This window comes from Mirounga leonina, unplaced genomic scaffold, assembly GCF_011800145.1.
Source record: "Mirounga leonina isolate KUSES-001 unplaced genomic scaffold, KU_Mleo_1.0 Mir_151, whole genome shotgun sequence".
Classification (NCBI taxonomy): Eukaryota; Metazoa; Chordata; class Mammalia; order Carnivora; family Phocidae; genus Mirounga; species Mirounga leonina.
The window spans coordinates 4,500,764-4,526,440 of NW_023270377.1; the positions used below are offsets into that span (position 1 = coordinate 4,500,764).

The 25,677-nt window shown below is 45.2% G+C and overlaps 1 protein-coding gene across 8 annotated transcripts in view; it reads right to left on the reverse strand.

Moving 5' to 3' along the window:
* Positions 1-25,677, reverse strand: part of AGAP1 (ArfGAP with GTPase domain, ankyrin repeat and PH domain 1) — a 524,731-nt gene that overhangs the window by 167,857 nt on the left and 331,197 nt on the right. For all 8 annotated transcript variants that reach the window (XM_035006807.1, XM_035006806.1, XM_035006805.1 and 5 more), the window contains one exon: positions 12,760-12,928. In XM_035006807.1, coding sequence (XP_034862698.1) covers positions 12,760-12,928 — 169 coding nt within the window. The remainder of the gene's footprint in view (positions 1-12,759; positions 12,929-25,677) is intronic.

The following is a 25,677-nucleotide window of genomic DNA, read 5'->3' on the forward strand; positions in this document are numbered from 1 at the left end:
TGTCTCAGGATGTTTTCCCCAAATATTATCAGGAAAAAAACGGTCGACTACCTGGCCTGTTCTGAACTCAGAAGGAGGGTTTCCTCAAATACCACATCTCTGGATCAGCTGGGCCCCTGGCCTTGATTAGCAGGGGGCGGCTACATTACCATGCTAATCCACCGAGTCTCAGCGCCATCTCCTTGATATGGATATGTGTGTGCTTAGGCCGCCCTGATTAGCGCAAGCTTCCATGTGTCAAAAGCGCCAGATTCTTCCCAAAGAATAATTTTAGCTTTACTTATATCCCTAAAGTGTAAGAGTTGATTTGAAAAGGTACTTACCTCCACCATATGCTATTTTTCTTAAAACAATTTGCATTTCAAAGCGACTCTGGCATTTATATCTGAATGAATATCAGTATGTTGCCTGAACTGATCTCAAACGAACATAAAAAAGATGCTGGTTTTCTATTGAACGCGAATGTTTTCATCCACCAAATGACATCAAAGACAGAATTCTTCTTTTAAGCTACAGGCTTATTACATAAAAAATAGCTTGCTCTGATTTTTAAAAATATACTCTGAAATAAAGCTTTTCATAGCATTCAAATAAAGATTCATCAACGATCATTTCTTTTAAAATACAAAATTTTGCTCACTGCACTTTCCGCGTTGGTTCATCTTTGCAAACATAGCTTGGCCTTCTCAAAGGCCTAAAGTAGAAAAGGAATATTTGGCATTTGAATTATTGGTGAAGTAGCTTGCAGAAGAGGAGCAGTGCCTGGCAATAGGTGACAGGCCCCTAAGTTTTCAGGGCCTTGTGCGAGGGGGGCGCGACCCAGAGAGGGTCTATGAGTGCCCCAGTACAACGCGGACGTTGGTTTCCATTGTGGAATTTTATACCTTTCTAAAAACAAATTGTAATTACAGCACAGGATTGACAAGAGCTCCCCCTTCCCCTCGGAGACTTCCCCCGGAGAAACACACAGAGATCGCTTTTGGGGGTCGGTTCTCAGTCCTACCTGGCCTCCGATGTTAGAGAAGTCTGGGGTGCAAGGCCGCCTTGCAAACCTCCAGGAGCACAGACCCCGCTGAGCGTGTGCAGGAAGACCAGTTTTCTGGAATCAGAGCAAGGCGACTGAGGCTACTCTAACGGCCACACCACGTCCAAATAGGCCTTCGCCATCTGTTCGTCCTCTAATTATAAACCCAAAAAGAATATAATTCACAACACTACCATAAAAAGTGAGATACGGATGATTTAAGTGCCTATGAGCAGGGCCGTTCAGGCACTATTTGCATTGGAAATCTGCCCTCCTTTTTGGCAATCAGGACTTGAGGCTAAGAGGATTTTTTCCAAGGACACAGTATCTTAAAGATGTAGGCGTCCAGGATCCTGCATTGTTATAAAATGACACTTGTTCTGTTAGAGTGCGTTTAACACATCTACTATGGAGATAGGCATCGTGGTGCATCTCTTCATTGGGATGTATTTCCACCCGTGCTATCCAGACAGGAGAGAATGTACGGAGTCCAGACCCGGCGGTAACAGCGGATGTGATCACCACTACATACAACAGCGTGGCCGCGCTCAGGACTATAGTCCTGCGATCAGTTCCCACTTATTTCCTAAAATGCAGAAATAGCTCATTTTGTTCAGATTTCTCCCTGCTCTGATTATGATGTCCAAGTAAAAAACCAATGAATCGATGAATCGTTCTTGTTGTACACCGTCTTTAAAACTTACCTTGCACAAATGACATCAATTAGAAGACTTTCAAAATCTCATGTAACACATCAACTCATTATTGAACATGAGCATCAATTCTTCCTAGTGATGGCCACAGAAATGATGTAATTTTATATTACACTTCTTTCTTATGACTTCCTAACCCTCTTCACATCTTGTTCCATAATCTTTATAATAATTTTAGATACGTGACATCTTGCTGATTCAATGCAGACAATTCATACTGCTATTTTCCTACTTTTGGATAGTTTCGTTTCCAATTCTCATTAGAGTAAACAATACTGCAAAGGACATCTTCTATTTAGACTCTTCCTTAGGATAAAATCCCAGGAGAGTCATTACTCAAACAGCATTAACGTCTTTCTGACTTGTGATGTATGTTGCTGATTTTCTGAGGCCATTGGCCAAAAGAAGATGAAACCGGGCATCTTGAAAACAATTCAGTTCGTGATTTGTAAAATGGATATAACACTAATGATGAGGACAATAATATGCCCCATGTGGCTGATTGGTATAAACATCCAATTGCATAAAGCACTTTGTAAACCACAAAGCCTCTGTGGATATTAGCTGTTATTAATTTCACCAATGCTGAGTTTACCTTTTCTCTCTAGTTTATTTTTTAATAAAAGCTTAAAATGGCGATAATGCTAATTTTGTTTGTCTTTAAAATCAAAGGGTCTGAATGTCACCCTTATGTTTTTCTCATGCTGGGGTTTCTTCGTGTTACCTGCTCACATCTGTGCTTAGCTATTGTAGAGGTCCTCGCGATGCGTGAGCCTACATGCACGTTCTCGAAGGTATCCTGAGCACCTACTGTACGGACCTGGACAGTGCTTAGCACTGGGACAATGTGATGACACTCCTACCTCTCCAGGTCTTGCAAAATTCCAAGGTATTACGACCAGTTCCGACCAAGCTGTGAGAGGCACAATTTAATAAAGGGAAAGAAAGAAATGAAAACGTGGTCTTGGGACGTGGCGCGACCAGATGGCGGAGAAAGAAAGGGGAGCCGGAGAAGCCGTGGGCCTGCTCACGCCCTGCTGCATCCTGGACATGGATATAATCTCGTGTTCAGGACAATTCAAGATGAAAATATGAAGCACATCAGAAGGTAGGCTCTCACTTAAGCGATTATATTTAGAAATCAGTCCAAATATTTATTCCAAAGTCTGTGTTTCCCCAGTTATCCAGTGCAACTCTCATCACTGTGAAAACCATGCCTGCTCTTTGCATCCTGCCCACTTTTACCTGAGTCAGGACACCTGCTCCTACGGACTCTGACGTGCTCATGCACACAGTGCGTGCATCGGGCTCACCTGCCTACCACCGGTTACTTGTATGGGCTACGCGAACCAGTTTATACGGAATGCAGTGGTAACAAGGCATGGCAACATTACACAAAAGGAAAATAAAACTAAGGATTTTCTTTTAAGGGATGCCTGGGTGGCTCAGTCGGTTAAGCGTCTGCCTTTGGCTCAGGTCATATCCCTGGGTCCTGGGATCGAGCCCCACTTTTGGCTCCCTGCTCAGCGGGGAGCCTGCTTCTCCCTCTCCCTCTCCCTGCCGCTCCCCCTGCTCTCTTTCTCCTTCTCTCTGACAGATAAATAATAAAATCTTAAAAAAAAAGGATTTTCTTTTAAGCAACAAAATATGATTATAGTGTTCACATAGTCATGTTTTGTAAAACATAAAGCCCGAGGCATCCAAATCTTATCCTCTAGTTTCGTAATTTGGTCCTATACTCGCAACAACTACATCCAACAAATGCTGAGTTTCTTCCTTTGCTTTAGACGACAGTTCCAGCTTTAAAAGGTTTTTTCTCCTTTATATGATACACAAAATAGGTGTTTTGCCCAAAATCCATTTTGAGAGCAGTACCTTCATTATCCCCTTCAGGGAGGAGACCGCGGTGGTCACGTGGGCCTACGCTCAGAAGTGCTCACTTCTTTCTCTCCCTTCAGGTCCTACGAGGTCAGCTCTTACAGAGAAACTGCAGCCGTGGTGTGGAGGGGGCTGCCTGACTGTGGTCAGGATGGCCTTGCCTTTTACCACTCCCCGGAATATTCCAGAAAGACAAATGTTCTCTATACACGTGGTGACTACCAAACACCAGGCCACAAGGTTTGGACATGGTGAATGCCACGCCTACTCTGAAAATTCTCCTCTGCCAGTATGGGAGCGGGAACGCAGCAAGGAGGCCAATCGTGGGCTTGGCTCTTCACAGAATGGTTCTTTCCCGAGGCCCGTGACGGCACTCAGCCGTTCTCCTGAAGGCCGAGGTCCTCCTCAGGGCCCCTCTCTCTCCTCTAGCTCTTCCCATGCTGACCAGTTGTTGGTCCTGAAAGCATCGCGTGAACAGCTGAAACACTACTCTTCACCAAGTATGTTTCTGAAAGGGGGAACAAAGTTTCTAAAGCAACTTTTATTTACTTAACCTGGATATCTGTCCCCACAGTGACAGACAGCTCAGTGTCCTTAGTGTTTTAAATGGAAATCACCAAGATCAAGGTGCTTTTGTCAGTCTTTACAGAAAAGAACACCCCACTTAGGGTTCAAACAGTTGAAGGTTTCCTTAAACTGGAAAGCAGGCTTCTGATTTATCCCTGAACTCTTCCCCAACGGTCCTGCCCATGGAGTGCTGGTCGGAGGAAAGCAAACTGTGCTTACCCTCAACGGTCATCCCTTAGAATTTCACTTGGGGGGCGATGCTCAGTAGCACTGACTTAACGATAAAATAATTGTGAGGTCACAAAACTAGGAGAGGGTAACAAAGAAAGGGAAGTAATGGCCTCCACCTCAAAGAGCTCACAGTTTCAGGATGGAAACAACAGAACAGAAATCTGCCTAAACCTCAGTGGGAGAAACACAGAAACACAGAAACAGCAAAGCAATCAGAATGCGTTTCTCACAAAAGCTGAAGACGTCGCAACTCTTCTAAAGAATAATAACTTTAGTGTCTTTTAGTTTCAGATGTAGCGAACTTCCTGATGTTTTGGGTCTGAAAGAAACCTCCCAAAATGTTTCTTCCTTTCCCTAAAAATAGTAAGTTATTAAACAGCCATCAAAACTACTCCAAGTAGACCCTGGTTCGTGGAAGCAGATTATCACGGGATACTGATTTTTGATCCTTTTTTAGCAAAATAATTCTCACCCAGAGAATTTGCAAGCGTTCTACCGAGTGGCTAGAAGGGTGTTTAGCAGGAGCACCCAATCTATGAAGCAGACGATTAACGTGGCAAACAAAGTCCGAAGTGTGCCAAGTGTGCGACAGGAAGGGGTGACCGAGGCAGAAACGCAGTGAGAAGCAAGGCCCGGGGTGGGGGGGTCCCCTGCCCAGTGGCCCACAACCCCGGAGGCGCACGTGAGCCACGCGTCTCATTCCGTGCCCGGAACAGACTCTGGAGTTATTAAAGTTGTTTTCTAGACCGCTTGAAACTAAACAAAGAAAAACTTTGTTTCTAGGAGACAACGGATCCAGTTTTGATGTCGCGTTTCTTATTTATTTATTTTTTAATAGCTATTACCACTGTAACAGCAGCTTAGCGGCTCGGCGTCTGCAGTGTGAGCAGTTTTGATAAACAGCCTCTGCGGGCCACACAACGGGGATAATGTATCCTTAAGTACCGCCAATGAGCTGCCATTCTGCACAGCCAATTACTTCTGTGCGTCTGTCACTCAAAGGAGAAATGGCTGAGCCCATTAGATCAAACCTTTGTCACGGTTCCTAATGCACTCTTAGGCCTCATTAATCTCCGGGACGAGCAACAGAACCACTGGTGTCTCATTGCCCCCCCCGAACAGGCCCACGTGAAGCCTCTCATCTCTCCCCCAAGTGCACCGCGTTAATCAAGCTCTCCTTATTACCCCAGTCCCTGTCACGGCGGAGAGCGCGCTCCCTCTTAAATGCTCTCATTATGACCCATCTTTAGAGCCGGCTAAGTGGAAAAAAAGAGAGAGGGAGAGAGGGAGAAAGAGGACGGGAGAGAAAGAGGAGAGGAAAAAGCAAGTCCGATCACATTAATATTCATGACAATAATTAGTATTCTAGGTCACTGAATATTCATGCTATTAGTTTGGTTTTTTATGGGTTTGCTGGATGTCCTGATTACTGAAGTGTGGAGGAAAACAGCATGGTTGAGACTTTAGATGTCAACGGCAGTTCAATACTCAAAACACATCGAGATCCCCGCCCCCACCCCCGGAAAATCAGCCTCAACCCTCCCGGCGGCTTTAATATTTTTAAACCGCTGGGGGCCCGAAGCACAGGGAGGGAGGGAGAGGAGGGGGCAAGGTTTCCCGCTACAAAGGCCTACGCATGGCTCTGCTGAGGATAAAAACACAGTCACCGTTCCAAATACCCAACAAAGACACACTTTCGGGACAGGGAGGTATCTGGCATCTCAGAACAAAATGGGGCAGTCGGGGAATAAAGAGTCGGGGGGACATGGACCGGGAGCCCGGTGCCCACGGAGACCCCGGTTGGTCCTGCAGAACGCCACTCTGCCTGCCGCTCCCACCACCGCAGGGGGGATGCTGGGGGGGGGCGGGTTTACTGTTGCTGACCCACGAGGGCCGCACACAGGCGAGAGAAACAACAGTGCTTGGCATGAAAACGATTCATGCAAAATTTCTGTCCCCTCTTGCTTCCTTTTCTTCATCAGTGACAAGCACAACTAAAACGATGGATTCCCAATAGAATCCAGAGACTTGCCCTGGGCCGCCGGGCTTTGCAAAGGTGCGCTCACAGAGCGAGGTAGGTCCATCAGGCCACCGTAGCAAGGAGGATGCGGACGTTCATCCACACAAGGTTCTAAGATGGGGAAGGTGGGATTCAATTTAGGGTTTCTGCCTCTCAAGGCCCTTCTGTGGACCAATATGTTTTCCTGTTACTTAAATGTCAGCATAACGTTCAGACCTGACACAACTCGGCATTCCATCATGGGTGGATACAATTCTAAACCAGCCTGGCTGACAACGTCAGAAGATACTGTGGGACATCTGACTGTCTTCTCTGCAACTATGCCTGAAATTACAACCGGGTGGATTCTCTAAAATGTTGCCTTTTTTTTCTTATATATATATTTTAAAAGATTATTTATTTATTTATTTAACAGAGAGAGAGAGACAGCGAGAGAGGGAACACAAGCAGGGGGAGTGGGAAAGGGAGAAGCAGGCTTCCTGCTGAGCAAGGAGCCTGATGCGGGGCTCGATCCTAGGATGCTGGGATCCTGACCTGAGCCGAAGGCAGATGCTTGACATTTTAGGGGCGCCACCCAGGCGCCCCTAAAATGTGGCTTCTGATTAGAATGGCGATGTAGGTTCCAAGCCAAAGCAGGGGGAGTGGCAGATATGCGGCAGATACCTCCATGGACATCCTGAGTGAGTGACCTTGGAAGAAGCAGGAACTGAACCAGGCCTGAATAAATATCCCCCGGATTATTCTTCTTCCTCCTCTTTCTTGCTGGAGTAGATGCTTAAGTAAATTTTTCAAAAAGTTGTTTGTTTCTGCATTCTTGTACATCACCTAAAAAAAAAATTTTTTTTTTCCTATCTTCATACTTGATTGATATTAGTTTGGCCCTGCATAGACTTCTGGGTTCAAAATGATTTGTCCTTAGAAAGGCATTCTTCCATTGTCTTTAGCATGTGGTGTTTGCTCTGAAGTCCACAGGCCGGAAGAGTTCCCTCTCGGTAGGTAAGCATGCTCTCCTCTTTACTGGGATGCTTTCCGGGATTCTGTCTGTGTTTCCAGAGCCTCCTCTCCCCTGAACTTGACACTGAGCTCTTCAGATGGGAAGACATCAGCATGTCCTTCATCACCTCCAGTGTGCTTTCCTTTGTCACAGGTATGATCACCAACAGTATCCTTGGCCGTGTTCTTTATAGCACTGAACCTAGCTACTGAATTAAAAATTTTTTTAATTTTTTTTTTTTTTAAACAATTTTTCTTTAATTTTCAAGGACTCTTTCTCCCCAGGTTTTTCATGTCACCTTCGTTTCATTTTATGAACACAATAATTAGCCTCTTAAGTCTTCCTCCTTCCTCCCCACCTCTCACTCTTTCTTATAGGATCAGTGTTGCTTATCTTTGTTCCTCTCATTTTTACTGTTGGTTTCCACAAACGTCTTGGCTGCGTATTTGTGAACGAGTGCCTGCAGGTCCATCAGGCAGAGGCAGGGGCTGGCCATGCAGCCTTTGGAAGGCGTGTGGTCCATGCTGATGGGGAGGTTTGGTTTACGTCAACAGTGCAGAGCTCGTGGGCAGGCTGGTGCACTTCAGTGACGTCCCTCACAGTCAGAACTGCCTTTCCTTGCCATTTCTTTCGGTCTCTCTGACTGTGTGGAGGTCTGAGCTCCCCAGGCTGCTCCCTTCTCTTTCAAGCATCAGCATCCACATGGGATTGGAGGCGGGGACGCCAATGGCCGGCTCCTCCTGAACGCGTCCCTCAGCTCGCCGTGCCTGCCTGTCACAGCTGCCCGATGGAGCGTGGGGCCGCCCCACCTTCACTGCGGCTCTTCTGCTCTGCATAACTTGTGGGCCCCAAAGGGAGACCCGGGCTCAGTTATCAGCACACAAGGCAGCTACTTGGACAATGTGTTTTTCCTCCTCTTCCCCAAGCCCAGGGCAAAACCTGACATGTAGATCATCACACTTCTAGCATTTCAATGTATGAAATGTAGTCAACATTCCAAGACTGGTGAAGCAAGGCCCCTGAAGGGAGGACCTCGTACCCCCCCCGAAACTCCAGAGCACTAATCGGGGCTGGACATACATACAGCTGACCCAGTAATGATGGTTCATGAGCAGTACAAGAAGCAAAGCAGTAAGGTATCCAAAAGTCAACACTGACATACATTTAGGTACTGTCATATTTGAAATGTGAGATGCATTATGAGCATATACTAGAAAATCAAGAGAAACATCTGAATAAATATTCCCACTAACAAGAGTTCAGTACGATGACTGGATATAAAAAATATAAAAATCACGAGCTTTCTTATTTCTTGCGAAGTAGATGAGATAATAGACAGCCCCCTTCTCCCCCGCCCCTCTCCCAAAAAAGATTAGCCTCACATTTCATCAAAAATTATAAACTAACAGAATGGATTGGCACGATACATCTAAATGAAGAAAAGTGTTAAAATTTTACTGAGGAATATATATATTAGGTTTGAATAAATTGGACAAGACTTGTGTTCCATGACAAGAAGCTCAATATAGTAAAGATGTTAGTTCCTCCACAATTAACTGATAGATTAAAAGCATTGCCAATTAGTCACAATGTGATTATTTTTTGGGGGAAGGAGGTTTCAAATTACTCTGAAGTTTATTGGAAAAAATAAATGAGTGGCAATAGCCAAGAACAACAAGAAAAAGAGAGTAATATTACTACCAGATATAAACTGAATCATAAATCTAAGACACTGTGGTAAATCCATATATGGTAACACAATGTGGAGACAGTAGGTCAACTGAATAGATTCTCAAGCCCAGAAACAGTGATTTCGATTAAATGAGTTAGGTGTATAATAAAGGTGCCACACACAGTCATAAGTAAACAGTTCGACAGAGAAAGGACAATTAGTAATCTATTTGAAAAAGGAGTTTAATTAGATTTCCTATTGTGCATAATTGACCCAAACAAATTAAAGATAGATTAAAGGCTAAATATTCTTAAGAAAGAAACAATAATAAAAATGTAAAACTCAGAAATACATATATATGAATTGTGATCTGTTTTCAGGATTATTAAAGGCCTTCTAAATATCTAAAGTAGAAACTGCAGAACACTTATGATTTGATTATATGTATATATTCTTGATTACATATTAAAAAGGGGAAAACCTCTATATGTAAATAAGACCATAAAATTTAAAAAGCAAATAATAAACTGGGAAAATACCTGCAGAACATATTATAAAGTGCTAATATCCTTAACATATAAAGAGTTCTTATATACGAATAAGAAAAAGATAAACACCCCTAGTACAAAAATGGGAAAAGATACATCTAAACAATTGCAATGTGAGAAATACCTGTGATCAACAAGCATGAGATGGTCAACTTTAGCATTAACTGAAAAAATCCAAATAAACAAAGTGTGAGGTATTTTTAGTATAGATTCCAAAAACAATAACAGCAATGCTAGCAAGTGTGTGTGGGTGAAATGGGTACTCACTTTAGAGATGGAAGGGCATTTGTATAACAAAACCCCTCTAGGAATTAATTTGGAAATGTGTACCAAGAATCTTATAAATGTTTATATCCACTGACTGAATCACTTCACTTACAGACATTTATTCTAAGACAGTAATAAGTGTTATACACAAAGATTTAGGTACATGCACGTTATCATGTCTATGTAAATGAAAAAGTTACTAAAAGGAAAGGCACAGAACATTGATCTAGTCCAGTAACTGAGATAAGAAAACAAATAAAAACGAAGAGCATAAAAAGAAACATCTCCATGTTAACTTAGACCTCCAGACCAAAACAGCAGAATTCAAATGAGCTGAGAAAGAAGAATACAGTTAAGTAGCATTTGGCAAACAGCTCTAAAATAGCTAAAATAATACCTAGTTTTAGGTCAAAGTCCACCACTTAAAATAACATCAATGTACTTCAGGTTAAATTCTTCATGTGAGTGAGCACCTACGAACAAGCGGACAGGGGGTCACCAGCCCATGACATCACCTGCACGCAGAGACGAGGATGCCATGTCCCTGAGCACTGCCACGACCACGAGGCACTTTCTTTCCCCAAAGTGGCACTGTGCTCCTGTGGTCATACCTCCGTTTCCCTACTTGTGATCTAAAGAAGATGAAAAATCCAGCAAGCTCCCTTTAAGAGGAATTAACTTGGCTGAGGGTTGGAAGAACGTGCCGTAATCAGCTGAGCGTGGGAGCAGGGAAAGGGATTCGGCACTGCCCCAAACCCTCCCACCCACCCAATGCGAGGGCATTCAAGAGAAAGAAATGGGCACTAAAGGAATGTTCCTTTAGCTGAGGCCCAGGACATGAGCTACTCCACGCATATGGTAAGGTTACATGGCATTTTGTATTTTCTGTTTACCAAACGTTACATTTTCCTGAGGAAAACAAGGGGCAGTTCAGCACCAAAGAACGTAAGTCTCAAGATTAAAAAACTCAAACTCCAAACATTACATCTGCAAAACTCCTTCAAATCACTGAGGCTCTTCCCTCATTCTCATGCCTGGCAGACTCCCATCCTTTCTTTACACCCAGCAAAGCACCCCCCCCAAGCCCTGAGCCTTGCCCCACCTCCTAGGGGAGACTGGACTCATCACCCCTGGGCCTTCAGGCCCCCTTATGTATTCGTACCATGACCTGCTGCAAAGCCCTGCCTTTACCTGTCTGCTGGTCTTTCTTCCCCACCAGAGGGTGATATTCTCGAGAGTAGAGATGGGGTCTTAATCTTCCGTGTCCCCAGGGCCCAGGACCATGGGCATACATCAGAAATGCCATAAATGTTTATTGACGTGAATAAATAAATGGATGGATTTGGCATGGTGGGTTAGAAGGAGAAGTGGAAAATTAGCTGGTTTTAAGGTGATGGCCTTGTGTATAAGTTCTGGAGATCAGGGTCTCCACATCCACAGCATACACAGTTCCTGGCATAGGACAGGTGCTCACTAAATATTTTTTGAATAATTAATAAATAGAAAGTAATGAAGACATCAGCTTTTCATTCAATACAGAACTCCCCCCACCCCCCGACCTACCCCGGGCACTTCTTTTCTCTCTTCCTATTTAGCACAACCATCCTGAAAAGGGAAATTTGATGTATGTCTTGGAAGGAAGGTCAGCAGGTCGTGGGAGACCTTATCACCATTCTGGAATGAACTGATGTCTCCCTTAGCAGAAAGCCCAGTTTTCTTTGGATTTTTAATAACAGCTGATGTTTGTATTATACTTTATGAGCTTCCCAAAACTTTCATATGTGTTATCTTACCTGTCATCACATCTCTGTGAGGTAGGCAGGTCAGGCAAGATCGGCCTAACCGAGTTAGTGGTCCAACGCCACTTGGTATCATGCAGTAGAGCCCCAGTGGACCCCAATTCTGGCCCCTTTCTACTACCCTGCTTTCACCAATCTGTGTATGTGGCACAGAGCCATGGGGTCAGCACCATCCCTCTTTGAAAGCACCTGACACCTCAGAAGGGGAAAAATGCAGCAAAGACCTATCCCAGAAAGTACCAAAGGACAGTAATTTATTTTGAGAAGACTGATGTATGTCAGAGAGAAGAAAGGGACTTTTTGCTGGAGAAAACAAATCCGTGTGTGGAAGTGTGTTAGAAGGAGGACTCAGGCCTTTTCTCTGATAAGTAATCACTCGAAGGTCAAAGCCAGAGGGCAACCATTTGCAAAGATTCTTTAACAAAAACGAACCATGACATTTTGAATGGCCTGCAATTGCACACCAATGGCCAGAAATTTCTAAACACATCTAGATTTGAGAAAACACTTTTCTCTGATCCTGAATTAAAGAGCAAATTCTCCTTTCAAAAGAGAATAAAGAAAACTAAAGTTCTGTCAAAGAATGACATAAAAGTTACAATATAAAACCGAGAGAATTTAAAGTTGAGGTCCGACAGTTTCCTTTCAATCTTGCTCCAAATAGCTCTTCCACTTTCATCCACCACTTGGTCACTACAGATACACACGAGCCCGTGATACTCTCACAACTCATTTACATACTTTAGATGGCTCTTAAATCCTCAATCATATGCAAAACTCTACTTCCAACTACACAGCTCTGGGAAGACCTCGTGGTTGGTTTGAGACCGTGACTCAAGATGGCGCCACATGCTACCAGGCGGTCCCGGAACCACAGGCAGAGGGGAAACGACCACCCACAGAAGAGAAGAGGTTTCTAAACCTTAATGTACAATGTTAATGGTTCCAACCGCACTTCACCTCCGAGGCTCCACACTGTCCTGCAACCAGCCGCATCTACTGCTGCCGTCACACTGGATTCTTGCGCGGGTCTGCCATAAGCTTACCTGAATTTGGTGAGATGTGTAAACTGCTCATGTCCTTGGACAGGCCGTTAGTTTTAGGGCTGGAGATGGGCGCGCAGGCCGACGTGGCTCGGGGTGGCCTCTTCCCTGGGACTTTCACAGTGGTTCTCAGAAGATCAATCTCTTTACCATGAACGTTCTGCATGTAATCCTGTTCAAAATGTTAAACATCCAAGAGAGATTAAAAAGAAAACCTCGTACAATCTAGGACACAAGGTTCTATCAGACACCACAAGCTGCAATCCTATGACCCTTCCACTGTGGCAAGCACTTTAAAAATAATGAGGTTTTGATCTGTCAAGGATGGTGGCATCATCAATATACTGAAATCACAGCCTCTGTGTCCTGAACTAGCCCAGACCCTGGAAATACAAGGAGACACAGGAAATGCTTCCATCGGGGGGATGACACACCAGCTGGAGAAAATAAGTATCCATATGAAATCGTATTTTTTTAAACTGCTGCTTATTACATGGCACACTAGGACCCCAGGATCTTCCTCTAAGTTTCAGGTAAAATTCCATGCAATAGGAATATTTTGTAACAACTGTTCTGTCTCAGATGCCAATACCACTAAGTGCCTAGACAAGAATGAAGCTCAGGTGGAAACTAAGTAAAAGGTCAAGCATTTCACTAAGGACCAGGAAAATGTCCGAGAGGTTGGTGGTATGGTGTTGAGAAAACACGGAGCTCACGGATGGATGTGTAATAGCTGGGTGTGTGAAAAAGAAAGAACATTGAGTAAGTCTCGTACTCGAGCATTGTGTTTCTCCAAGTGGTTCACTATACTCAGAAAAAGTATCTTGCTGTTCTCTTCATGCTGGAGGTGAATGACCAGCAGCTAACAGGGAACCACAGGGAAGCTAAGACAGTGATAGTCTCTGTGGAGGTCACCTGACAACATTTAAGTGTGGAGTAAAACAACACCCAAGGATTGGTTGCCGGGTGGGGGAATGGAGGAGGCAAAGGACAGCCAGGGTAAGGGGCCTAGTGGTGAATTAGGAATTACTGGACCTCCAAATGCAATTTTTGGGCAAGGTGCCCTCTTGCCTCTGTAGACATATTAAATGGACCTCACACATTAAGAAAGGACGTATTCGTAAACACTCTTGGGTAAGTAACATCTCAAGTGTTTTAAGACTAAGCATGAAATGAAATAAACACATTCCTTCCTTGGCAGAATATTGGTAGATTCCTTTTAGAACACAAAGGAAAAAAGCCAATAAATGTGTAGTTAGTATAAACAATTAAGTTCTTAGTCCATGTAATTTCAGAACTGCCAAATGAACCAGCCTGTGGGCTGCAAGGGACCCAGGGAGGCTGGAAAATTGAGCTGTTTGCTTGTAAATGCTAACCAACAGTCAAGAGATGCAGAGAGAGCCAGAGAAAGTTCTAGAAGCAAAGTGTAAGGGACAGAAGCCCCAGCCTGTGGGATGAGGAATGTCAGCCTTAGTGTATCAAGGAAGCCTGAGGGGCCAAGAGAGTGGCAGGGAAGCCGAGATGAGGATCCCAGTGGCTTCTGGGAAGTAGGCTGAGGATCTTTTAATTGTAGGAGAATGTTCACGTTCCAGCAGGTGAAGGGGTTGGGAATCAATTTCGGGTTCATCAAACAGCAGGATGACTGCTGACAGAAGCAACGATACAAAAAGGAAGCAGAAGCACAAGATTCCAACACAGGGGAAGGAACCCAAAGGTGGGACCTCAGGACGGAGAGTGTAAGAAGAGGTGTCTTCTCTCTGCCATCAAAACCCGCTACATAAGCACTTGGGGGGGGGGGTCACATGGGATCCAACCCAGACTCAGGAAAGAGGGTGCAGGAATTCTCAGCAGTGGAGGAGGGCAAAAAGAGAAACTCCAGAATGTGAGTGGCCACGGTGGGGGAGATGTTCTGATAGAGAAACACACAACTATAGAAGATTCGAAAATCACCAGCCCAGGAGGAAAAGACGCTACAGGGTCTCTAGTGACTTCCTAAGGAGAGAACTCAAATGGCCAATTCTTGGTGCAGAATGAACGCTAAAAAGCCCACGCAAGGCTGGAGCCAGGAGGAACATGGGACCAAAGACCACTGGAGAAAGGATCCGGGGCTGCACCTAAGGGTGGGCGGATACAGATCAGCTCTTCACTGGGAGTGGGGAGGCCACTGTCAGCAGTTGATAAACCATCCAGAGAGATATAGTGGGGTCCACAAATCTGCTGTCAGCCATGGCAGCCAGGAGCAGAGGCCCCAGTGCACCCTGACCCCACAGGACAGGCTAGCTGGCGTTCGTCTCTGCCATCTTGACAGACCCAAGACTCCACATGGAAGTCAAGGTGCTTGGGAAGCTCCCCAAAATATAATCGACCGTGAAAGAGCTACAGTTCTGAAAGGATGTGGACCAAAGACAGAAAGTTATTACCATTAAATTAGACTGAAAGATAAGACAGACTGGAAAAATTACAGGGAACCTCATGAATGAGCTTGGGGTGTTGAGGACGGTGAACGAAAAGCACAAGGGAAGTGATCCTTGGTTACTGTAGGGCTGAGGGTCAAGGTCATTTACAGAGAAAAAAAAAAAAGGTTGTTCTTAAACATATTTAACTTACTTCCATTAATATCCCCCGAAAATAGGCCAACCTAAGCTTCGTCACCGAAGTTAAGGCTTGTAAATAATAAATTCATTCTCGCATAGTAACTCTTTCAAAAATATCAACTTGCTATAACTTTCTTCTTTAATGCCAATTCTTAACAAATTAAAATACAATAACAGGAGTGTAATTGAGCATTTATTGCTTATGGGCTCTAAAATGAGGCTAATCAGATAGTGACTAAAGCCTCAGCATGGGCTCTTTTAATAGGCATGTTTTAACATACAATAACCAGGATATTTTATTCAAAATTATTATAGAAATTGTACCAAGTGTCTGCTCTTTGGATTTGAATGCGGCAAGGGAACACATTTATCTTTGGCTCAGCATGGGCCAGGGAATCTGTTTTCTCGCTTGAGTTAGGCGCCGAAACTTCAGAGGAACTAGATCTAAAAAAACCAGGATATAAACTTGGCAATTCTTACAGTGCAAGCCACTAACATTTTTATAAACCTTACAAAATGCACTTCCTAATCCATAAAAGCCCTTCAACGTGGTGCTTCAGAAACAGGTGGAATGCAAAGGCGCGCGTATGCAGCTTCAGGTTTCCCCCAAGAGAAACGACGCTGAGTTTTCTGTTTTTGAAAGAATCCAGCCTTTTCATCTCTCCCCAGCTTGGTACTTGAGGAATTAAAGCTAGGACCACTAACCAATGTCGCCTCCTCAGAAGTGGGACGTGCCGCCCTACGGGTCTGAGGTAGGGACCTCGCTGGGTGAAGTAAAGACAGCAAGCTTGATTTTGATATGCAAATGTTACAGATAGTACCCTTCTCCTGTTCCTTGTAGAAAATGCTGATCGATGATAAAAGGGGAAAAAACCCTTTAACAAGGCATGAGGGTAATTCAAAGCCAAGTACTTTTAAACAGCACTTAACAAGTCCCTGGGGCCCACTCAAGAGCCAGGCCCCCCAGAGGTGTCATCTCCTGCCCCTCAACAGCTTGAAAAAGTAGTAATTGCAAACCTATTTGCATTTTTCTTCTCAAGTTGTCCGAGCTCGTCGTGCGGATTATTTTTTCCAAGCAGGTGCTGGAGCAAAGGGACCCGTTGCTGAACGTGCCGATGGCTCGGGAGCCGTGCACGGCGTCCCCCTGCAAGCCCACTCCTGCACCTTTGCATCCCTTGTTTTTTACCTCTCTCTCCTAATTATGTTGCATCTATTGCCGTACACTTAATTAGCTGCATTAATGTGATTTCTTTTCACATAGTCAAGCAATTAAGAGCTATGATTGAGTTTCATTCAATTAGCCTCAACAAACATGCTAATTGATGTCCCAGATGCAAATGAGGTGCAATGAGAGAAACCTGCTAGCAATTGAGAGCCGTGTCAGAGACCCACAGCAGCTTCCAGCTTGCTGACAGTAGCATGGCTTAACGCGGCTCCCACCTTCTGGGGGGCTGCCTTCAGAGAGGGCCATGGAGTCATTAGTGCCGTGGTGTACGGGATCTCTCCGGATACGGAGAATTAATTGATTTGCGGCTGTACAATCTAGTCCTCGAGTCTCACGGTCCTGCGTTACCAGGACCTGGAGGCCATCAACTGGCTAACACGGTGCTTGGGCAGGGAGAGTAAGCCCTCACCCAAATACCAATGAGGCTACTGGAGCAACCCAGGAGTTCTCCCCAAAACTGCAGAAGGAAGGGTGTGGAGGTCTTGGCTTGGCCATCCCAGAGCCCTCTCCGTGCGTGATGGCCTTACGGTTCTCAGTAAATGGTGAGTTCATCTTAGTCAGCTCTGGGGCATCTGGCGCTTGGACTTAAGCTCAAAATACAGCAATCCATCAATAGTCCCTAAAAATACTCTTACTATATTGATTCTCACTGCCTCCCATCCCGGCGTTACCTTTGGCTGTCTGCTGAAAGATGGGTTTGCTTGATGTGTTCACGGGGGTACCAAAAGCAGTTAACAAGATCTTAAAGCCAACCCCAAATGCAGAAATGGTATGACTGGCACCTCGGAATGAGAGCATCTGAATAAAACACACGGCTTTGCAACTCTACTTTCTTCTAAGTATAGATAACGCAATCAACACCGCTGTGATTTTACACAGACTTTTTAAACAGTATGAAGACTCTTCATTTCATCATTAAATGATGGAAAAAAAATCACAGAAATTTTTGTTCCAATTAGGTTTTGTTCCAGTTAAGTCCTGGTTTCTAATTGTACATAAGTGCTTAGAAATGTAATATATTAACATGTAACACATTTTGTCTAGGTTAGATAATCATTAGCACAAACTGATACTTGCCATGGCCAATATATTGGATTTTTCCTCTTTGCATGACCTAGCTTGGCAGTCCTCAAGGTGTGGTCCCTGATACCCTATCCAGGGGTTCACACGTTCAGGGCTATTTTCAAAACATCCCAAGACACTGGTTTGCCTTTTCCAGACTTGAAATTTGTTTTTATGGTGACTAAAACTGCTAGTTCCAGAGCATATACCCAGGCAGTGGAACCAAACTGTACTAGTCCCTACTGTCAGTATTCATTGCCATGCTCTCTAAATAAAAACAAAGTTTCATTTAAGAATGTTCTTGGGGCTCCTGGGTGGCTCAGTCGGTTAAGCGTCTGCCTTCAGCTCAGGTCATGATCCCAGGGTCCTGGGATCGAGCCCCAGGTCGGGCTCCCTGCTCAGCGGGAAGCCTGCCTCTCCCTCTCCCTCTGCCGCTCCCCCTGCTTTTCTCTGTCGCTCTGTCAAATAAATAAATAAATAAAATCTTTAAAAAAAGCAGTTATTAATTCTTAAACATTTCAACCCCGAGTACATACATGTCTTCTTAATTTTCCGGGTAATGACACGGCAAGCACGCGTGAGTGTTGGTGTCACATGCGGAAGGGGATGGGTGTCCCACAGAAACACACTTCTGCAGTTGTCTGAGTTGCAAGTCGAACTAGCGCGTTTTTGGTGGGACCCATTTTTACTTGAAAGAATGATTACGTCAGCCATTAACTATGACTATTCTGTTTTGGGCCCTCGGCAGGTATTTTCTTGAAAATGACCAATGTGAGCACTGCAGGGGAAACAGTGGACAGTATCTGTGGCTAGTGTATAATCTGAGCTTCTAGTGAGGATGAGAATCTTGGCAACTTGTATCTCTCACCATGAGCTTGACACTTTCCAAATACTGATGTTCTTTCCTGACAAGATGGGCGGTGATATAAATGAAAACAGTTTCTGGATATTATATGATGAAAAGTGTTACCATTAGGAAAGCTGCATACCTCAGTTAAACAAATTTTTTTCAATTATTTATTTATTTATTTGAGAGAGAGCGAGCATACACATACACACACAGGGGGAGGTAGAGGGAGAGAGAGAGAGGGAAAGGGAGAGAATCTCAAGCTGACTCCATGCCGAGCATGGAGCCCAATGCAGGATTCTGGATCTCACAATCCTGAGATCAAGACCTGAGTTGAAATCAAGAGTTGGATGCTTCACCGAATGAGCCACCCAGGCACCCCTAAGCAATGTTTTTGAAATGACACATGCATGGTGTCACATGGAAGGATGAAAGGTCATTCAACAAGCAAGACAGTACAATGGATCTTCACTGAGCAGAGAAGGAAACAGTGAGTGATACTCTTTCAGATTCCATGCTGCATTCCTAAGCTATAATCAATTGTCACATGTTGCATTTCGATAGAATACCCAAAAGGAACATCCACGATGACTTGAATGGTTATTAGAATATTAGAATTAGAATACTTAGAATTAGAATTAGAATTCTCCTCCCGCTTCCAGCTAAATAGCTATATAAGGTGAGGTTCTTGATACACTTCAATCAAAACAATGTACCTCAGAAGACTGAAGGCAGATGGCAGCTCTCTTTTATTAAGCCAGGTATCAACGAGCTTTGGAAACAGTAAGACAATCCTACTGTTCTCAAGATTTCCTTTCATTGTGGAAAATGTGTTTTTCATAAAAAGGTTATTTATGTAATAATACCACATAGGGCGGTGTATTATTCTTTTAAATAAATTACGTGAATATTTCAAAGTTTTCTTAGTTTTGATTTCTAACGTGTTAAGTATCAATTAGATATAACCCACAGATAGGGTGCCTGGCTGGTTCAGTCGGAAGAGCATGCGACTCTTGATCTCATGGTCGTGAGTTCGAGCCCCACTCTGGGTGTAGAGAAGACTTAAATAAATAAAACTTAAAAAAGAAAAGATATAACCCCCAGAAAGAAAAGCCCTTTAGGATTCCTCAGTTATTTTTAAGTAAAGGAGTCTTGAGGCCAAAAGGCTCAAGAACCACTTGCCCAGTTCAGTATTCACAAGATGGCCAAGGGCCATGAGCACGCGACAGCTTCACGCACACAACTGGGGGAAGGGAATGAGAGCCGGGCTTCTGCAGAGATATCAGAAATGTTCTTCAGATTTGTTTGTCTTTTCCTGGAGGAAAGGATTGACTCATTCTCCCGATTTTCACTGTACTTCATGAATGTCCAGGTTCAAAGAGGAACAGTAGTTTGTATAAGTTCTATTTTTAAAAAATCCTTACTTCTGGGCTTGGGGGAAAAAAAAAAGTATGTAAGAGAAGCCATTGTTAGATGCACTGCTATTCCCAACTCCATGTAATACTGTTTTCAAAGGAAACTAATCTATAAAGACACACATGATACCGTCCATTCAAAGAGACCTAAGCAAATGTGCCAGTCCAACATTTCTGAATAATAAACAACAGGCTCATATACAGCCCCAGGCGTGGACGAAACTGACACCCTAAAAATACTATGAAAATATCCTAAAACTAGGAGAAATCTTCTGGCCACGACCTTTCAGATCACATAACTCAGAGAGGACAATTTCTCCTTCTCTGCAAAGGACCAGTCACAATAGCAAGGCAGGAGGCACAGCTTCAAAGTGGAAAACCCAGGAGAGATGATTTTTGTTTCCCCAGACAGCCGACAGAATTCCAGGGTTTCACTTTCGGGGCTGCCTTTGTCAGGACCACTCGACCAACGCTTGCACGCGCACGCCGACGTGACGCACGGCGGTCGCCCCAGGAAGAAGGTACCCGCTGCCTGGGACACACGCAACAGTTAAGACAGCAGACGCTTTAGTGAAGAAAGGCTTTACTGGGCCCGGTGATCACGGAAGACCAGGTAGATGGGAAGGCCGGGGAAGCAGCACGGGGCCGGGCGGGGCACGCTTCACGCACCATGGACAGCTCCCACGCAGAGCCAGGGCCAACCTCCTGAGGCCCCTCTGCCGGGGAGCATCCAACACGTGTGGGCTGAAGTCCAACATCAGCCCTGGGGGATAGGTCATTATAATATAAATCAAAACAGCGCAAAACTCCAGATTGAATTATGAATATACCTCTTGCTTCCTAATTGTATCTGTCTTGACTGACCTAGGATATCGAGCTTTACACTGCAAGAAAGATTTTCCTCATTTTAGGTTCAAATTGAGTATTACCCAGTTGTAACCCATTCGTGCTCAAACCCAGCCCGTACAAAATGAATGTCGGGTATGAAAATGGCTTCCTGTCTTCCCAGTCACTGTAGGCCCCTTCCAAAGGCAAGCATGAGTGAGATTTCACTGCGATGAACTTCAAGGAGCTGGCACTGTTCCCTGGCTGAGTACTTTCATAATTAATTATGGCTTGAAACAACTGGACCAGCAGTTAAACCTGGGAAGTTTTGAGTGAGATAGGAATGTTTGGCATAGCGATATTAGAGACCTGAAGCTCTTTGAAACTTCAGACTCCTTGGGGTGAATTCGCTAGAATACACAGCTCTGGAAGAAGCAGGTTTTTAAGACAGAAGAGCACACACAGTCTGTCCTTGGGGGGCACTGATGATCACTACGCCTTTTTCTCTGCCATTTGACCCATGCAGGACAGAAGTCTCCCTTATCCATTGTTGTCCACCAGCGCTGAAGGATTTCTCCTCATGCTGAATGCTCACCACAGCTGTTTGGTTTTTTTTCTGAGGCACTGCTTTTCCAGGAGTAATTCTGTCTCCCTGATGCCTACTGCTGCCAAGGTGGTTTGATCAGCTTCATGTTCAATGAAGAGCAGTCAGCTGACGTTCTGATTTCCTCAACCTAAGAAGTATGCAGAGGACCAAGTCAGCTTCCTTTGGGCCAGAGGACGGCCTCGGGGACCATGCCCAGGACCCAACCTCAGGGTTTCAGGAGTTGTGTGCTCGGCGCATGCTACTTAATCATTCCTGGTCCCCGTTTCCACATCTTTAAAGACAGGGAGATGAACAGCTCCCGCCTTGTGGGGTGGCTCTGAGGATGGACGGAGACCATATGCCAACTGTTTACAAGAGTGCCAGAGTCCTCCCCAAACGACAGCTCTTCTTACTGCTGTCCAGTCTTTGCCCTCTGACTTGATGTGGGTGTGAGGGGTGACCTGCCAAGCGACCTTTCACTTCCCAGCACAGGAAAAAAGAAATTGTGTCTCCGCAGACGTCTGATATGTTCTACTTTTTATTTTTCTCCCCCTCCTCTTTCCTTCCTTTCTTTTTTCTTTTCTTCTTCTTCTTCTTTTTTTTTTTTTGGTGGGGGAGGCATGTATATGGTAGTCAGACATTTTTATTGCAAAATGCCGTCTGGAAAAGATGCAAAACAAAATTGCTAAAATGCAAGGGAGAAAAATACGGGGGAAAAACAAAAGGCGCCCTTCCCTTTGCTTATTGAGTTCAAAGGCATAACACGCAGTTCCCTGCAGCAAACGGGAAGCTACACTAATTTTAAAGCCGTAAAACGCTATCAAGTGCCCTGCGGGGCAGGACTACACTGAAGCTAGTGGTACCTAAATAAGACACGGTTCATTTACTCCGCAGCTTAGCCTAATGTAATCATCAGCGGATTTTCGCCTAGAGTTGTAACAGGCAGAGAGCCGACGCGGCCGAGGTGGCACTCCCAGCCATCGAGGGGGCCGCCGCTAGATTGCTGTTGATTAGAAAATTTTTCAGTTTTGACAAGCACTTAATGAACATAAATCGCACCTTGATTGGTTTCCATTTGGGGCCACAGGCACACCTGAGAAGAGGCAGACCCTCCACCTCCACCTCTCTCTTCCTAGCAAGACCTTCGCAACAAGCCAGCAATTGGGTTATGAGCCACAGAGGAAAATATTTATAAAATATAATAATGGAATTCAATCTCTTGGTAGAAGTGAAAGAAGATTTCCTTGCAACCCCCCACATCCATCCTCTCCCGCAGAGAGTTCTCAGCAGTGACTTACTGTCTGGGAAGAAAACCAATGGGTTTGATTTATTTACCTTTTTGCAAGAACTCTGGCTACAGTTAGGAAAACTAAAAAGACCAAAAATGGAAAACAAAATGATACAGATTGGGTCAAGGGACGAACTATCATGCTGTGTCCTGATAAGACTATGTCCCATCGACTCTACCAGAAGCTTTAAGACTCAAATCCGCAAGCTACATGGTTAAATCTGCATATTTACAGAAACACACGAATACACTATACTATTTTTTTTTTTTTTTTAGAAAAGAAGGCAGAGGGATTTTTTCAATGTAGAAAAAAATAGGTTAGGTAGGATCTAGGGTATTTGATGGTTTAGTTTTTATAGAAACATGAAGACTTTTTTTGGTCTGGTCACGCCCTACTCACACACACACTGTGTGATCAACGTGGAGACAACTCGTAACACAGTGCGCTGGCATTCTGGCCATTTTATTTGAAAATCTAAACACTTTACAAACCCTGAGGTTCTATAAAATAAACAAGAATCTCCTTAGGCAGAAATAAGACTTTGATGAAGAATCTAAGTTTTTTTGTGTATGTGCAAAAGATATGAGTTAGTAGTCATTCTTTCTAACCAAACTTGTATATAATTCCCCGAAAATATTTACACTACCTTGCTGGGATCATTCCGTGGACTTGACAGCACTAATATTCATCACACTGTCTGAAACTGGGCGAATGCCAGAGAGAGCTCCCAGGCCGCCTGGAGCACAGACGGGACAGCCTCCCCAACGCTCGGAGGGCTCCTGACAAACCCGGGGCAGTCTATGGAAACGGGGCCGGGTGACTGCTCTCATACCACATGGGCTCCTCCCTAATTCGCTCTGCTCAGGACCGCGCCCAGCAAATTCCCCACTGGGTCCTGGTGAAGGTTGGGCATCTTTAAAATTCAGTTATTCTCTGTAGTTCTCTATAGTTGTAGTTTGGACAATAAAACCTCAAGCTTCTAAGGGGCATCTGCACACCCGTGTTCGCAGCAGGAGTCACAACAGCCAAGAGCAGGAAGTGATCCAAATGTCCACCCACAGATGAATGGATAAACAAAATGTGGTGTAGACACAGAACAGAATATGATTCAGCCTTCAAAAGGAAGGAAACCCCATCCTGTGCTACAACACGGCAGGACGTCAAGGACATTATGCTGAGTGAAATAAGTCAGTAAAAAAAAGACAAATACTATGATTCCACACACCTGAGGAACTTAGAGCAGACAGATTCACAGACGGTGCTCCCCAGTGGCTGTGGGGAAGGGGGTGGAGACTTAGTGTTTCAAGGGGACAATCTCAGCTTTGCAAGACGAGAACGTTTGGATAAGAATACACTTCACACCACTGGACTGTACACTTAAAAGTGGTTAAGATGGTCAATTTTATGTTGTGTGTGTTTTACCACAATCAAAAAGACAAAACCAAAACCTTGAATTCCTCTCCCACCTTGGAGACCTTTCCTTTAATCTTTTCTTAGAGTGAGCCTGGATATGGCTGTGACATAGTTCAGTGTTAAAGCAGCAGGAGGTGGCTTCCTCCTCCTATGATTTCGGGAACTGCAGGCCTGCAGGTGTGAGGAGAGCCCAAGCATGTGGCCAAATCGTGCCTCATTCTTTGTTCAGCAAGATCTCGCCAATGCGAAGGACATGCAGCTGACAGGATCCCCGGAGGTGTCTGCTCCAAGGGACTCCTGGTCTCGTGGGTGACTCGGGCCATAGGATATGCCGAGAGAACAGAGAAATAATGGACACAGCAAGGGGAGGGGAGGGCACGCACGGCAGGTGCACCCCAACAGGCCCGGTGGAGAAAACCCCACAGAAACGTGCCCTTCTCAAGACTTTGGGGGAAGGACGAGCAGAGTCAGTCTGGCAAGGAGGAGGAACAGGAGAGGGCATTCTTGGTGGAAGAAGCCGCCAAGTGTTAGGGCCCGGAAGCCGGAGAGCATGGCAGGTGTGAGCAGCTAGAAGGGAAGTCCAGCCGGGGAGGGACATGGCGGGTCAGAGGCAGTGCGCGGGGCGGCAGATGGCGAGACCTGGCAGGTCCCGTGAAGGGGTGAGGGCCCCATCCTAAGCACGGTGGGGATCTTCTCCATCATCGACACATTTAAAAGAATCAAGTGGAGAGAAGTAAGTAACAATAGGATGAAAAGTATATGGAGAAGGGAAAAGAACCACAGGAAGAACTGCCCTTCTCTGCACAACGGACAACTGCTGAGTTTTGGAAAACCTGGTGGGCAGGGCGCCACGCCCGCTGAATAGAGCAGACAAGCAGGCCTGAGGTCAGGGAAGGGGGTGCTGGGAAATCACCTGTGTCAGCGGGACTTCTGAGGTCCTCCTGGATGAGTTCCCATGGAGGACGGAAGGCGGAGACCATCGCTACGGCAGAGGAAGAGAAGCAGCCCACAGAGCACCCGGAGCCACGGACCTCGAAGGCGCTTGGTGATCCCCACAGTGGGCTGCCAAATCCTGACGCCACTGGGCTCCATCCCGGCCACCGCGGTGCGGAAGGGCCCTGCCAGGCCCGGAAGTCACGAGTGCGGGGTCCCCCTGAGCATCAGAAAGAATCAGCACAGGACGCTGATGGAACCCGTCAGACATGAAGGAAGGAACGAGTTTTTAGATGGATGGAGGTGAGGATGTGCTGGAGGCCACAGAGATCCACAGTGTGACTTCCCTCCCTACATAAAACAAAGTAGATGGAGTTCCGTGCATGTACACGGATGGCCTAGGTTCTCACGTGACTACACAGAGGCGTGTTTTTAATTCACTCTCACGTCCGCTGTTACAAGATGCCTGAACGCCTCTCCTGGGAAGAGACAGAGCATCAAGTGCGATTGGAAGCAAACGAGATCTGGACACGGAGCTCCTGGAGGGGCTGCTCCCCCCGTGGGCCCGGGAAACCACTCTGGTGGGACAACTGGACAGCGGTTATTCCTGGGGCAGGCCGAGAACACGCGCAGACTCAGGGACAAGGCTTCTACCCCAAACTTCCCAAAGCCCCACCATATCCCCCTACACAGTCCCCATCACAACAAACTCGGGGTTTTTCTGCTGCCCCA